Below are 17,090 nucleotides of genomic sequence, written 5' to 3'. Positions count from 1 at the left end.
GAGGATCAGAATGTACGGAAAGAAAGGCGAATGTTTCCTTGTGCTGCCTGAGTACCAAGGGTCTGTTAGGCAGTGGCATATAAATATATGAATCATCCTTTCTTCTAAAAGAAAAGGGCATTTGTTTATGTTTGGGCATAAGTTCTAGCAAATATTCATAAACACTAATGATTTCTTGTGATATTTATTGCATTTTCTCTATAGGACAATGAATTGGAAAAGATCACAAGAAGGTTTACCATGGAGCTGGCAAAAAAGGGCTTTATTGGTATGTTGTGCAATTTTACTATTAAAATTTAGGAATCTGACTTACTGTGCACTGGCAGCGTCCACTAGTTAGTATCCTTAAAATAACCATATTTTTGAGAGCTGTAAATAATTTGGGTATAGAACTTTCAGCAAAGAGCCACAACGAATTGAGTCATTGCATCTTAGTGCATTTTAAAGGGAACTGTGTCTTAACTTTTTTCTGGTGGCTGTTCTGCTATGAAGAGCCCCAAAAGCTGAGCTCATAGGATCCAAAATGAATCACATTTCTCTTTGAGGTAGATTATAAAATTGTGACCAAGTTTGTTGCAATTTTGACCTCTAATATCAAGCTCTTCACTGTTACTGTTGCCTGTGGTCTCAGTTGAGGCTTTTGGTAGATATCTGAGGAAACAGAGGAAGGAAATAGAAAATCTACCCCAGAGAAAGTTGATGGCTTCACCCATGGCAACCACAGGCTGCAAAAGAAGCATAGGCAAGAAGCATAGGTGCCTGTTGTAACAGAACCTCAGGTCTAATGTTAGTTGGTGTTTCATTCAGACTCTCAATCCTGAGTTGTTCTGATAGCTTGCTGTCTGGAGTTGCTATCTGGAAGTCTCTTCTGGAGAAAGCTGAATATTACTAGCTCGACTTGTAATTAAATGGAGGATCTTTACCTGGAGGAGGTTCTTACTCAACTGAATAATAAGGCCTGTAACTAGTTAAAGGTCTGTCATGTGTTCCTGATGTCTGAATACCCCTGGGAATGCATATCCATTTATCTGCATTTTCTTGCTCTTCAGCCAGTGTTTGTTATCTGCTCTTTCAGACAGAGCATTTCTCATATAAATTAAGTTCTGTATAAACACGCTTATTTATGTGACATGTGACTAGGGGAGTACTATACACTAAGCCAGCTATAGTGATGGTTAGTTCAGTGACAATTAAAATGGTTTAATTAAATTTGTCTTCCTTTTTGGCTCTATGGTTGGTTCTAGGTAGCTTTCACAAACCTTTTAAAAATAATTAGGAAAAAAAAATGAGTAGAGGCAAAGTTGCATTTAAAATCTTGCTGAGCGAGTCCCTCTGATCTTAAATAGGTTGGGCAAATGCTATTTTTAGTTATCTATTAAAAACAGACAGAATTTGCTTTTATTACAACAGATGTGTGAAAGTTCTTTTAAAGCTTTATTTCATCAAGAAAGATGTAATGTCTCTTTCTTGAAGTGAGGTGTAAAATCGAATGTATGTGCTACAGTGCAATGACTAGGAACTGCCTATATTTTCAATTTTTAAACTCACACAGAAACAAAGAGGAAATTCTAATGCAAAAAGCCCTTATTAATATCATGGTATGTAGAAATCATACCTAGATATCACCCTTCCTGTGTTACAGCAACGATTGACAAAAAAATAAAACTGTAAATATGGTTTTGTTGCATTATCTTACTCTGAATTTTTTTTTTTTTTTGACAAACTGACGTTCATTTTACTGACTGCCTTGCGTGAAAGGTTGGAGGTCTTGACAGTATTGTATAAATGCATGATACAGCATCTAAAACTCAACTGAATCCAGAAGAATCTGTTGATTGCATAATAAATTGAGGATTAAACAGGAAAACAGTTCTTCTCTGCCAATCCCTGCATAGTTCCCAAGGGAATAATGGTTGAAGATAACTATTCATGTTCAATCCTTAAAAGCTGTTTTCACTGTTGCCAACAGGACCTGGTGTTGATGTGCCTGCTCCTGATATGAGCACAGGGGAGAGGGAGATGTCCTGGATTGCCGACACCTATGCCAGTACCATAGGACACTATGTAAGTTCCGAGCAGAGGCTTTCAAGTATAAAAGCTTTCTAGGTCTTTACAGAAATCCTTTTATCTAGAAATTTACTACCGTGCTGCTTAACCATATAATTTTATTTAATTACGTGGACCTAAATATACTCTTGCAAACTGTAATAACTTAATCGGTGTGAGGTTTTTAGGATGCAGCTGAGGAAAAATAGCCTTAAGGTTAATCTTTTTATACTAAGCTTAAATTAAGTTTGAGACAATACTGATTGCAACTGTTCAGCAAAAAGAAAATACACATTTTTTAAAGGTCTCATACTTAATCTAAAATTGATTTCTATTTTTTTTACCATTTCCCTCTGTTTTTCATTAGTACTATAATTACTAATTTAAAGTTGTTAAACAATTAGTTCATAATATTTGGTATAGCCTTAAGGTACTGAAATCTTTGTTTTGGACTACTGAATTTACAAGAGTTATTAAATAAATGCTCTGGTTTTGTGCATTCAAGACACCATGTAAATTAAGTTTGCACTATTCATATAATCTGTAGAAGTATTAAAGTTGTCTGGGGTCCCCTAAAAGTAGCAAGTAATCAGTGTAAACTTAATCAAAGTCTCCAAAATGTAAAACTGATACAATTTATTGCCCAGAAGGCAATAAAAAAATCAAGTTTTTAAAAATTAGTTTTTAATTATAGCCCTTAATTTGCACTTTGTTCATATGTTGCTGGGGTTATTTGTACCTGTTTTGGCTCTACCAAAAACATGACTGTAGACCAAGCACTTCTGTTGTATACTTTTGACAGGACAAAAGGAAAATATATTACAGACAACTTATTTCTTAGGGCCCTACTGTCCATGCTACCCAAACCTTCTAGTTTCTCTTTCAGACGTTGTTTCCGCTACTCCAGCAAGGCATGCTTTGCTACGGAATCTTGCCATAGCTTTGTATTAGTGTGTTGATATGCTGAGGTTTCACATGTTTGCCTGTCCCTGCTCCTTTTGAATTGAAAAGACTTTTCACTGTCTGCAGTCCCTTCCAATAGTTCCTGAGAAACAGAGCAGGGTGTGCGCTCCCAGTAATAAGGCATTAGAGCCAGCCAACATGTATTTCTCTCTGGCATGTCTGTTCAAGACGTGCCTGGCTTCCTGAGACAGCCTTTTAGCAGAATACTTGTCTTGTGCTGTCCGATGCCTTTAAAAATAGGAGGGGACGATGGCACAGGTTCTTCTAGGTCTGAAATACAGTCTAAGGTATCTTAGGGATGGGGAGGAGGGAAGGAATGCTTGGGGAGTAGGCTATGGCATGCCGATTAGTTGACTTTAAATCACTTTTAGACAGAGCTGTCTGTTAGATAGGGATATCAGTATAAAACATTACTTGCTTTTTGTTATTTGTGTATGTAAACACAAATATTCTATTTAAAACTGTAAACCTGACAAAAACCCCAAAATTATGACTTCAAAAATACATTAGCGTGCACAATAGCAACTTGCTCCCTCAGTCATAACATTTTAACAATAACATTTTAAGTTATAACATTTAACTCATTTCACTAAAATGTGTATTTCTCAGTGGTGCAACAGCATTGCTGTATTACGACTGACACAGAAGGCTCACAGCACATGACCTCCTTTAAGATTTACTGTATCTGTTAATAGTTCCCATACAGTTTTATACAGAAGCTTCAGGGTTTTTAATAGGTGGAAAACTAAACACTCATACAGGAAAAGATTTTTAAATGGCTGAATTACTTACTCTTTCCACTTTGTCATCTGAGCTTGTTGTATAGTCCTGCACATACACACGCTTCAGTAACAAAAGAAGACAAACCAACAACTACCGAGGATAAAAATACAATTTGAATTACACTACAACAGCTTCTCTTATTCCTAGGCACTCTCTGCATGGCAGTATCTTATTCTTAAAGAATAAAAAAAAAAAAAGAGAGGATTTAGGTACATTTCTCTGAAAAGGGAATTAAAAAATTGAAATAAGGAAAGCAATTAAATCAGTTTACTTAATTTTGCTGGTTTGCTTGGTTTTATGTGGAAGAGAGAATGGTAGCCATATTGGAATTTATGAGCTATGGTGGAGAATGACCAGGTGTGGAGAAGGAAGGGGCAACTCTGACGAGGCTGCAAAAAGTGGAATAACCTATCAAAACCAGTTTGTAGAGGAAGATGTTTCAGATAACTATCTGGTTGATACACCAAGAACAAAAATAAAGGTGATAAGGAACCACCAGATATATAAATGTGACCGTGGGGGAAGGAGGGAAGGGAACTAAGAAAAGAAAACGACGACTGAAAAAAACTAAAACTAAACCACAATTCAGAAAACAGATGGAAGCTATGCAAGGGTCTATGTTCAATTGAGTGAAAAGATAACTCTTCGGTGAGAAATCTACAGACCTGATGAGTCAGTGTGGTTGCACACAGATGTGTTCAGGGAGCTTGCAGTGGAAAGGAAAAGCCAAATAACAGATAAAAACAGATAGGGGAAGCCTGCTTGGAACCTAACATACAGAGACAGGAAGCTGGAAAGACAAGGAGAATATTATTGCAGCATGGAAATGGGTTAAGAAACAAGCAAAAGTTCAGTGTCTGAACTTTGCCAGCTAAGTTCATAGACTATTATTACTAATATAGAAGTCTTTAATGCCATAAGCCATTTTACAAGCTTCTCATTAAAAGCCATAGTCTTTCTTTTTGTCGCAAGATGCGTTAAACATTTTTTTAATAGACTTAAAACCAGAGGTTTTAGGACTTTGACACCGACTGTGGTTTCTATGTGTTTCAAAACGACCCGGACCTGCCCTCACCTCACGCTCTGTTTTCTTGCCAAACCATGCAAGTCTTTAATAACTACTGTGTTAACTGTTCCAGAAAATCCATCGTAAGTTGCTGGATTACTGAATTATATATGGCTAAAGTTTTTGATTAAATTCATCCTTTCCACTCTTCTGGACTTCCTGACACATCCAACTGACTTTTGGGACACGTGAAGGGACTTTAATAAATACATACTTATGTACGGTGGGAGGCTGTATTTCTTTGGAAGTATTTATAAAACATACTTCCTCCTTTGTAAATGCATGAAGGCTATAATGTAGTTTCAGTCTGAAACAGAATGAAAACCTAAAAATACATCAAAATGCCGGGCCAAGTCGTTCCTAGCAAAACACCACCACAGATCTTGTTTATGGTCGATATACCACCAGAGGGAGCATACAGCTTAATGAGAGCAATGCAGCTACATTTTGGGAAACTGAAATAAGAATTTTGTGGTGAGCCCAGCATCACTTTTATTGTTATTAAAGAGGGGTTTTCTTTTGCTTTCTATAGTTAACTCACTATCATTTTCAAATAATAAATAGGATTTGTTTCCATCATGGCTCTAGTCATCTCCTGCCATTCGGCCTCCACTTACTTTTGTCTGCTCCTTTCCTTCCTCTCACCAAGCATCTTGTGCTCACGCCACAGGCATGCAAATGCATTTGGCACAAGTGATGGAAAGGAGGGAGCCTCCCAGCGAATTTGTGGTTGGTGGAACAGAAACCCATCCGGCTGCTGGCAGACTCATTTCAGTGGATTGCCTTTCATCCCTACTCTTTCACTTGTGTTGGATGCCAAGCCACTGTGTGACTGTTCCCAGGGTGTGGGAGCATGGGAACCAGTGGTGACAGAAGAGGGACTCCCAAACAGTGTCTAGTTTGGAAGAAGTTTTTTCAACTTATTAATGTCAATTTGAAAAATTAACTCTGGTTTTAAATGGTCTATTTTATCTTGGCGAGTGTCTAGCATATGGAGAAACTAATTTTACTGCCACCAAATTAACAACAGAGGCATGATTGTATATATTGCCTTTCTGAATAAAAGTAGTAAATACTTATCTAACTTTTCCCATAATACCTTCTTACTATAGATTTTCCTCTGAGATCAACAACAGAAAGGTATTAGGCCTGTATTGTTGTTTCAAAATAATTGAATTTGGTATAAAGGAACACTAAAGCCTGTTTAAAGATGATTAAAAACCAGTCCAAGGATACATCTTAAGCCCTTTAAAAGATTAAAAAGTCAAGAATAATGATGGAAATTATGACTGTAATAGGAGATTATTTTGAGAAACATGTCCCTCAAAGCTTTATGATTTGTTAAAGGCCTGCTTGTTGCTAACAGTGCTACATGGATGTGACCGTAATTAATTAACCACAGACTGAAGTTAGCATGTACACTTAAATACAACAAAAAATTACAGAGCATATCCAATATTGCATTATGCAACTTTCCTGCCATCTACTAGAGTACTTCTGAGGTGTTCAGACGAAGTCAGGAAGGAAATCATCTTTACAGACTAAATGTATATAAACTATGTCATGTTCTGACTCTTATGATTTGTGTTTTCACTTATCTCTAAAATGTACAAAACTTCTTGTTCCACCTGTTTGATTAATTCTATAGCTCACAAGTCCTTCACTGTTTTACAGGATATAAACGCACATGCATGTGTAACTGGTAAACCCATCAGCCAGGGTGGGATCCACGGACGTATATCTGCAACTGGTCGTGGTCTTTTCCACGGAATTGAAAATTTCATCAATGAAGCATCATATATGAGTATATTAGGAATGACTCCCGGATTTGGGGATAAAACATTTGCTGTTCAGGTAACTTTTTTCCTTTGACTGCAGGGAAAAAGCAGTAAACAAACTTCCAGTAGAGCTGTTTTTAAAAAGGGCTGTAGCAATAAATCCTGTTAGGGTTTTACGACTTCCAAGTTAACCTTTAGTCTCTAACTTCAGAAACACTTCTCAAGCAACATAGGTGCCCTTTATTTTGGACTGTTTTATAAAAACTGAACTTTCAATTGCACTCTACAGGCACAGAGCCACATCTCTAGTCTTTATAAACATAGGCTGCAAAGAAAAAAGTGAAATACTATTACAGGAGTTCTTTAAACTAACGCATTGCACACTTTTCAATGAGCTGTGACAATGGTGCTGCCTACACAAAACTCATTGCACTGTTTTGTAATAAAAAAAATTTAGAGAGAGAAGGAATTGGGGGTTATGTTCTTGTTCTGCTATGGAATGAGCAATTGGAAAAGTAGAAACCAGTACCTTATTCTAAATATGTAGGGTTAAACGTACGTTGTTGGTGTTCGTAAGACTTCAGGATTTATATAGTTGATTTTTGAAGGAGTTTGATATTCAGTAATATGCATTATCATTCCTAAAATTTCAAAGAAAGAACTTGTCTGTTCAGCTTTGAACAGTATGTTAACTTGAGGGATTACTTTGTTTTGTTGGTTTTAGTACCAATGCACTGGTTGTTTGCAGTAGCAGAGTAATTGTAACCTCCAAGTTGTCCTCTAGTTAACCAGTGGGCTGAAACAAACATCTTTGCCCTGCACGGACCCAGCAGCACACTCTTCTCCCTGCACTTTGGCATGTTCATGCCTGGCAGAGGGCTAACCAACAGGCACTTAAGCGTAACTTAGACTGAAAATACGGCCATAAGAATAGCTGAAGATCTTTCTACAAAAATAAGGTTACAGCATTACAAAGAGACCTAATGCACGACAAACTACTGTATTGAAGTTTGCTTCTAATATATAAACAAAAATCCTAAATGTAATTGGAGCTGTCATACAGGAATTTAACATTCAGCTTTTTCCCAGCATATAATCTTACTATAAACTTTTGATATGGGTCATGTGACCTTTTGGTCTACCACATGTGTTCCTTTACTTCCAGAATGTTAAATAACGGCCTGGAATTAGGTTTTCTACACCAGTGAGGATGTAAAAGATGCTAATTAAATAAAAGATTATCTAAATTTAAATTTAGGCAATCTGTTTTGTACAGGACCACTTCAGAAATGTGTTAGAAATTACATAGCTTCCTATTAGGTTGTATGTTTTAATGTGAAGAAGTAATGATGTTCTTGTTTAATGCTTTCCATTGTAGGGAGGGTTTTACACTTGTAAGCCTCCCTTGTCCAAATTAAATGTGAGTGTTTCTTGGCATGCAAATGTTAGTCAAACCTTTGAGTAGTCATACAAAAATCCATGAACCCCTCTAAGACAGCGTCAGTTATAAAATAGATAAGTATAATGTTTCTGTGTTGATAAATATCATAGTTTTGACACTTTCATAGTAGTGTTTATGCTTCCCTTCTGTATTTCCAGTATAAAACATTTAGCACAACTGTACATTGCTGGCTACAATGCATAATTTCTACAGTGGTATTCAGACTAGAACAGAACACGTAGATTTTTTCTGTCTCTCCTATACACATCATCTAATGCCAAGATATGCCAATGGATTAAGAACTATTTAAAGCTGTTCAAATTTATAGAAACCTTAGCAGTAATCATCATTTTCGCTTAAGGGTTAACTACTTTTCCCTTTCTCTTTCCGCCTTCAGGGATTTGGTAATGTGGGCTTGCATTCTATGAGATATTTGCATCGTTTTGGAGCAAAGTGCGTTGCTGTCGGAGAGTTTAATGGTTCTATCTGGAATCCTGATGGGATTGACCCAAAGGAACTAGAAGATTACAAATTGGTATGAAACTTAGCTCCTGAGCGGAAATAATTTAATTTTTGTCAGCTTTGCAAGCACATAGGATGACTGTAGACTAGTGTTAATTTGTGATTTTTAAAATCAGGCTGCAATTAGTACTTACAAAATAGCTTAGGAATGTTGATTCTTCCAGCTTTCTCCTTAGCCCCAGTATGAGTGCAGGTGGTTAGCACTAACTGATCTTGTCACTTTGCTCTCTGTTTGGTTCATAACGTTGTTCTTCTTTTACCCTTTGACCTGACTCTCAGAAAAATGGCAAGGCTTGCATGTGTGCAGGCTTACTTTGGTTTCAGAGTTGTATTGGTGATTATTTTGCCTTTCTTATGACTAAACTAGGAAGGATGTATCAAGGAACCAGGGCAAGGAGGTTCCTAAAGGATTCCTGATGGAGAATCAGGAGCATGTGGCATTTAAGACTTCAAAGTGCACTTTTGCTGCTTCTTACCAATGGGATGTTTCTGAAAAAATGAAAGCCTGTGTGGCAGCGTGACTTGAATATGTGGTTTATAATGAAAACTGGGTATGGTCTTTCAGTTTCCAAGCGAAGCAGCCTTGAGGGAACAGTTCACAGGCACTAAAACACGATTTCCCACTTAGGGTTTTTAAGGGGCTTAATCGACGTGTCTTCTTTTGCAAAGGTAGCATTTGAATGTCATCATCACCCCTTTCTCAAAATAACTAAATGCTCCAGAGCCCAAATGGTTATCAGTGTCTTTGGCCAGAGAGCACTTATGCCTCAATCATGGCAACTTGGACTGTTATCCAAGTTTTGTAGCTTCCTTTTTATGCCTAAGCTAAGTAAAGATAGGAATTATGTTATGTGCTGTTTGTCTAGTACTGTTGCTGCTCCCTTCTTTCTTTTTTGAAAGTTAGAAGAGGGCAAGTAAGCCAAACAAGTACACACACACACTAAAAACCTCCTGGTTTGTTTTCTTCAAACAGCAACACGGGACAATCATGGGCTTCCCTAAAGCACAGACACTTGAGGGCAGCATTCTGGAAACAGACTGTGACATTCTTATCCCCGCTGCCAGCGAGAAGCAGTTGACTAAGGCCAATGCTCACAAGGTTAAAGCAAAAGTAAGTCGGAGAGCTCAAATGCAAATGAAAAGTGGAGAAGGCCTGTTTAAATACTGGTATTCAATAATTAGCATGGATGGAAACTAAAATATACCTCTGATTTACTCTGCTGTGATTCCTTTCAGATTATTGCTGAAGGTGCCAATGGGCCTACGACTCCTGAAGCTGACAAAATCTTCTTGGAGCGGAATATCATGGTTATCCCTGTAAGATTCTATTATGACTTTTGATTTTCAGTAGAAGGGTAATATTTCTGTAAATTGTAGCAAGATGTTATTTATTGAAGGTTTTTATTAATAGCCGATCCTTTTCTTGAAGTGGTTTTTAACTGATATCTGGGAAATGGGTGTCAATGTTGCTTAAGATTGGTAGTAATTACTTACACTGCAACTGTAAATGACCAAAGATAACTATTAAATGAAGGCTATCTATTCAGAAGAGAGAACAATGCGCAATTAGTTCTTAAATCTGTAGTTTTGCATTTCGGAGTATTGGCTGACATTTGCTCAACTAAATAGCCCGCTAAGCAAAGGAAGAAGGCAGAGTAAATACACTGGCCAATCTGTTTGTAAACATTGTGTCTCTGGGTGATGCGCTGACAGAACTGTGTATCGTAGATTGTATAGCACAAATATTGTCTATAGTGATAATTTGAAAGAGTAAGACGTATTTACGTATAATGATATCCTTTTCCCAGAGAAAGGGTGCCCTGATCGAGTGATGCTGCTGAAAGAGCGGCTGATCTTCAGCCTTTACTCACTAAGATGGCCTAAGAATGTTCTAACTTTCTTAATTAAAAACTTGTACTAAAATAAAAAAAAGTGGTCAGTCAAGCACACCTGAACTTCACGTGTTCTAACGTGAAGTCCTCTAAATCAGTAAAAATTATCCCTGGGCTGCAGAAGAGGATAAGGATTGTCATGCAAGAATAACAGAACTGGATTGTCTTCTGTACTGTAGTTTAAACTAGTACTTTGTACATAACACTTGCGCTTGCTTTTCCTTAATCCAATAGAGCTGTCTTCATCCCATGGTAACAATTCAATCCATTTACTATTTCTGTGCAGGATCTTTACCTGAACGCTGGCGGTGTAACAGTGTCCTATTTTGAGTGGCTGAAAAACTTGAACCACGTCAGCTATGGCCGCTTGACTTTTAAATATGAAAGGGATTCAAACTACCACTTGCTCAGTAAGTGCTCAGTTCCACTTTCACTGTTTAATTGATAGATTGAACTAGCAAGCACCACCTGTGGGAGAAATGAATACAAAACTATTTTAAATTCACCTTAATTTCTCACAAGTCTATTATTGCTGCATACTGAAGAGTAGGAAAGATTTGATAGGTTAATTGACGTGAACTCTAGTGACTTAAGTTAAATGTGTACTTTTTCAGTTATCTTTTAATTCATAAAGTGATGCTGTCCTCAGTTTTGCGAAAATACTAAACTTAGAGCACTTATGTGAAATATTTATTACTTCTTAATAAATGTCTTTCAGCTGTACTCTTGGTATTTGAGAAGTATTCAAAGTTTGAGTGGGTAACATAGTTCTGTAGATAGAGATTTTCTATAAAGGACAATAATGTAATTGGTACAGGTGCTGTAGAAATCTGCTTATGGCCTGCAGCTCCAGGGCCAGAATACCAATTACATGGAGAGAGAAAGCTTAATGGAGAAGAACTGCAGGATATCGCTCCATTTTAAACAGTACTCTGTAGAAAATATGAAAATTTCAGGACACAGGACTTGACAAAACATACATCTAAATGTTTTTTAATATAACATTTTCTCGTAAATGATACCTTTCAAGGTGTTTCTAAAGTGGTTGAGGGTTATGGCAATTCTAATTTAAATCCCTTTCTTAACTTAAAGATTGTGTCATCTGAAACACTCTGTAATGTTGTTTAGGAAATCTTACTAATTAAATTACAAGAATTAAGATGAAATAAATATCAATTCCGAATACCAAAGCACTTCTCATGCCTTAAAGAAAAAAAATAAAATTCCACATTGTGCTTCTTTCATAGGAAGTAGTGTGTATGCAAAGTGCAATTAGAGATAATTGATTGTTTTAACTTTGGGAAACATTTTGTCTAATGCTATCTATCAAGTTAGGAAAATTAATCCAGATTGCTCTATCAGCTTTATGAGTTTAGTGAAGTGGGATCAGTAAGTCCACAGTCACTTGCCACGTGACTGTACTATAGCAATATTGCTGCTAATATTGGAGGGATTCACCTGTAAAAACAGATAAATCAACATTTCCCCCTTTTCTTAGAAAACAAAAATAAGATGACTCACTTTGCCCTCAGCCCCTGTATTCTGCATTTCATGCTATTGAATGCTGAAAGTCCTGGAGTCATCTCTTTTGTTAGGGAGCACATTCCTTTCCTTGTCCATTACCTTGCCTCTGCTTTTTCTTCCTCTCTAGTGTCTGTCCAGGAAAGCTTGGAAAGAAAATTTGGGAAACATGGTGGAACTATTCCAGTTGTGCCTACAGCAGAATTTCAAGATAGGATATCGGTAAGTTGTTGCTGTTGTGTTTCTTTTACTGTTACTGTAGCTGTACTCTGATGTTATAACTGCAATCTAAATTTTACCGTTGTAGCTGTTGCAGAGGTTTTTGCCCCAGGCAAGGCATTAGTCATAGTTGGCCTAATGGCCAAACAAATAAAGCTAGCAAATGATCTGAACTGCATAAGAATACTGGAAGTAAGCAATTTTTTCTTTCTTTTACTTGAGCCCATGCAAAATACCTCCAATATTGCTTAAAAGCTACAGTTTTAATACAGATGCATTTTCTATTTGTAACTACTGTTAGATTGCGTGTTGCCATTCAGAGTTTTTGAGAGCAACAGGTTATCTCCAATTGTTTAGGCAAACTGTGTGAGTTCTTTTTACTGGGGAGGGTGTAGGGAATGATTCTTTTTTTGCAGGCCAGTAAGGAAAACTTAAAAACCTGCGGTTTTTTTCCTCATGCTTTTATTTGCTATGAAATACTTGATATTTCTGCTGGCTAACCTGATAAATATATAGATTCCATAATTTCTTTGAACCCTAGCTATCAACGTCTACAGAGGTTTTGTAGTGGGAAATCCTACCTTAAACATTACCAGAATTAGTTTTTGAGATCTCGTTGATATAGTTTGCCCAGATTTCCAAACAACTTTCAACAAGATCCCACACCACAAACAGTTTGGTATGCTGTTTCTGTAATATAGGCGAGAGTTGACTGAAAAATTGTAGAATGTTCTTTTAGGACTGAATTAATGAGCAAAGAAATGTCAGCTAAAACTCATTGTCTAATGTGTGGCAATACACGGTAGGGAAATTTTCTTCTAAAATTAAGGGTTATGAGCTCATCTATTTGCATTCAAATGGAAGATCTGGAGGGGATGACAAAACATAAGCTTAGAAATCCATAGAAATCAAAAAGCAAACTCGGTGTTAAGAGATTGTTCTGAAGGGAAAAAAGACTGACTAACAATGCCACAGTATTAACCCAGAGTGTGTCTGCCATCTGAAGCCTGCATGCAGGTGAGCTCTCTGTATCTTAAAACATTGTAGATATGAAGAAAGTTCAGAGAAAGATCACAAGAATAATCAAAGATGCAGAAGCTTCTCATACATGGAACAATGGCCTAACCGAGGTCTACCTAGGGTAGCAACAGTAATCTATAGAACGAGTGGTGTGAAAATGGATGGATAAGGATAGATTGTTCACTGGCAGGAAGGGTGAAGGAGGCACTGTCAAAACCAGCGGAGTGAGGAACAGAATGAAGAATGGGGATGGTTCTTAGCACAGCAGACAGTTACAATGTGGAATACCCTGCCAAGGGATGTATAGGAGCTAAAAGGTTTGGTCGTTTTGTTTTTTAACACAAGTTCAGGGCGAGATGGGACAAATGACTGGGGGAAACAATCCAGTGAGATGTGAAAAACATTAAACCATGCTTCCTCAGGAAGAAATTGGGGGAAGTGCATGTAAACTTGTGCCACTGTCAGATGATGGAAAGAGACTTTAGCCTGCTCCAGTATGATGCTAGCACTTTCATAAATGTTAGGCTGAATGAATAGCACAGTAGATAGGTTCTGTGGCTTAACATGATTACGGTGATCTTGTAAACACAAGCTGTAGAAACTGGCCTAGTAATTTCTACATCCAGCCCAAATTGGTATTAGAGGAAAAGCATGTATTTTGTGAAGCCAGGTCTCAAATTGTTAGTCAGTTACAACAGTCATAGTGATGAAACATTGAAGGTGATAGCCTAAATTAGAATGACTGAGTATCTTCAATTATTTATCATTCTGTGTATTTAAATTTTAATGGGAACAAAGTTATTGTGGAGTTGCTCAGGGCTAATACAGTATTGAATATATGAACTGGGGATCCATGCCTATCCTAAAACCTGATCATCTTCAAAACAATTGGAAGTAGTTTCTCTAGGTTATTAACTCTTGGCAGCTTTTTTGTTTAACATTTACTGTGTGTTTTGAAGGCTGAAAGCAGTAGTTACAACATCAGTAAAAAAGGCAAGCATCATGCGTGTAGAAGCTAGGCATATAAAAGATTCCAGTGCTTACATCTGAGGTTTTAGAATTGAGTTGACCATAATTAGCTCTTCAAGTAACACAGTGAAGGTGATTTAGTTTCTTACACTAGTTATTAGCAGAAAATGAGTGAGCAGACCTCAGTAATTATGGGAATCCAACATGTCATTGTCCCTAATATATGACTACCACCTTTTTGTGTTTTGAATTAAACTCTGATTTTTATTTCCTGTTGTTGCAGGGCGCGTCCGAGAAAGACATTGTCCACTCTGGGCTGGCTTATACAATGGAGCGTTCTGCCCGGGTAAATACTGCATTAGTAAATGTACTTACAGGAAAAAACTTACGTGGTTTTGCGACAGTTTTGAATGTGTGGTACAGAATTTCTTTGCAATTAAAGGAGTAGATAAGCAGTTCACAATAATGGAAGTCACTGTGAGTATGAGGTATTTCTGCTCTGTGCAAGGATGCCCAACTTTATCTGAGTATAGTAAACATGAGAGACTCATACATGTAATCAGGAAGTATTTTCTAGTAGGAGCTGTAGTAATTAGAAACTTTTTTAGTTGTCCCTTTGTACCTGACTAGTCTGGGACACATACCTAAGAGTGTTTTACTTTGCCATCAGCAGTTTTAGATTAACCCCTTTATGCAGTATTTCTAATTAGTGGGGCAATGACTAGTTGAGACATCCTGTCTCTCAGGTACATGCGGATCCAAGACCTGAAAAGAAGCAATATAGTAACCTGGGAGAGAGCCTTTCAGATCTCAGTTTTAAGGGGAATCAGGGAATTTTAGACTCGATCCTTAAAGGATCTGAGCTCTGATACCAATCTAGCAGCTCTTCTACTCCTAACCTAGATCCTCTAAGCAAAATCTAGTGTAGTTCCTATGGAGAAACTTGCAGAAATCACATGTAACCTTTTCCGTTTCAGCAAATCATGCGTACTGCCATGAAGTACAACCTGGGTCTGGACCTGAGAACAGCTGCCTATGTCAATGCAATTGAGAAAGTCTTCAAAGTGTACAATGAGGCTGGCCTGACCTTCACATAAATAGGCCATTACCGCTCCTTATTGTATCCCATCCCTCTCGCCATTAATGTACCCTCTTCTTGAAAAAGCTTATCACAAGTTTACATGTAACCACAAAATTTTCTTTTCTTCTGACATTATAGTGGATTCTATTCTCAATTAGTTTCAGTCCAAACTAGTCTTTTTTTACAATAAAAACCCATGGATTAGGAAATTGTATACAAGTATGCATCTGAAGATAACAGTTCATCTGCGCTTGTGGGGGCCATTCTGGGTATTTTGCCTACAAAACAAAATGGTACATTCTACGTATGGAAGAGTGGTCTTGCCACCTGAGCCACTTCTCAGACTTCAGATCAGATACTGTACTAAATGAGCACTTAGCTCATTATTACTTCATGCACTTTTGTTTAATGATGTAATTTTGGCTTTGGCACTTTCAGTAAGGCCTTGTATGATCAATGCTGTGGCATTGTCAAAGGAAGAATGGGCCTCCAGCAGGGATTAACTTTGATAGAAGTCTAATTTTTATTTGTAGTAAAGCTTCAGGCCTGATTATCTTTGGGCAATGTTTATTCTTTAACTGTGCTGCTGTTATAGGACCGCCTTTTATTGCTTGTTCAAGCTAGCTTGACTATCACCATGAAGTATGTAGAGGTGGCAGACTAATATTTTTATAAGCTGAAACTATCGAGCAACTCTAGTTATGTTTTTAATCAAGTATCTACATAACTATTCTGACTATAGATTGTTTTTTTTTTTTTTTTTTTTTTTAAAAAAAGGGATAGTCTGAATTTGGTAAAGCAATCATACTTAGGTTTTTTGGAATTCTTTTTTAGTCTTTTCCTTTCAGAGGCTTTCTGAAAATTAGATACTGCCTCAGTGAACAACTAAAGTGAAAGTGAACCCAGAAATCCTTGGCCAAACTACAGAGGAGCTAGAATGCTGCTATGAACTTAATCCACTGTCTTAACACACACAGCCTCTTTTTTTTATCATCAGGAGGTCTTGAAAGTTTTGAACACACTGGAGGACAACAAAATGGACCTCAACACAATATTGGATCAAGCACAGTTTTTAAAGTGTAAGGCTTTTGTCCAGTGGAGTCCCCTTGAAGTGCCAGATGTTATTTATGTAATGAATATGAATGTTTTTTTTAAAAGACAACTAGTCCCTCCCAGAAACTCATGCTTTTTTTCTAACTACTTTGTAACTGCATGACATAACCTGGAGAGAAGAGCAGTTATTAAAAAAAGTTGACCTTTCCAAACCTATTATGCTGGTGTATTACTGTTTTCTATTTCATTCAATAGCTTTCCGTAGTTACAATCAGTCCGTGAATCTTCACAGCATACTTTTGTTTATTCATTACATGCCTACTGATGAGATATCGTCTCTGATTTATTTTAAGGGGCTCACTAATATAGATCTCTGTCTCTTGAAGTTGCCTGTCAGCAAGACTTTCAAAGTTGGGTATATTTGGTAAATCATTTTGGGTCTTTACTGTGTCCTCTCAAATTTGTGTGAAGAACTATTCTAATAGTTAGCATGGAGCAATAAACCTGTGTGATGCATTTAATTAGTGGCTTACTCCATCATATATGCTGATATCTAGGGCTATAAAAGTACTACAAATCACCTAAATGCAGTATTTATATATACTGGCATTTATTTAAAAAAAAAGAGAACCCTTTGAGCATGAAAGAATTACCACGATCAAAGTGTGGATCTCATGTTTAGAGATCTGTATCTTGGATCATACTTTTCACTGTACTTTTTATGGAAACATTTATT

At 37.1% G+C, this 17,090-nt stretch overlaps 1 protein-coding gene across 1 annotated transcript in view; it reads left to right on the top strand.

Moving 5' to 3' along the window:
* Positions 1-16,875, top strand: part of GLUD1 (glutamate dehydrogenase 1) — a 31,027-nt gene extending 14,152 nt beyond the window's left edge. The window contains exons 4-13 of the mRNA XM_074589967.1: positions 205-268; positions 1,970-2,064; positions 6,533-6,712; positions 8,475-8,612; positions 9,573-9,710; positions 9,836-9,916; positions 10,778-10,901; positions 12,143-12,234; positions 14,504-14,566; positions 15,198-16,875. Of these exons, the coding sequence (XP_074446068.1) occupies positions 205-268; positions 1,970-2,064; positions 6,533-6,712; positions 8,475-8,612; positions 9,573-9,710; positions 9,836-9,916; positions 10,778-10,901; positions 12,143-12,234; positions 14,504-14,566; positions 15,198-15,317 (1,095 nt within the window). The 3' untranslated portion in view covers positions 15,318-16,875. The remainder of the gene's footprint in view (positions 1-204; positions 269-1,969; positions 2,065-6,532; positions 6,713-8,474; positions 8,613-9,572; positions 9,711-9,835; positions 9,917-10,777; positions 10,902-12,142; positions 12,235-14,503; positions 14,567-15,197) is intronic.
* The last annotated feature ends 215 nt before the right edge of the window (positions 16,876-17,090 follow it).

The sequence above is a fragment of the Larus michahellis genome, chromosome 6, assembly GCF_964199755.1.
Source record: "Larus michahellis chromosome 6, bLarMic1.1, whole genome shotgun sequence".
NCBI classification, from domain to species: domain Eukaryota; kingdom Metazoa; phylum Chordata; class Aves; order Charadriiformes; family Laridae; genus Larus; species Larus michahellis.
Note: the sequence above shows the minus strand (reverse complement) of the source record. Positions and strands in the feature narration are given on the sequence as shown.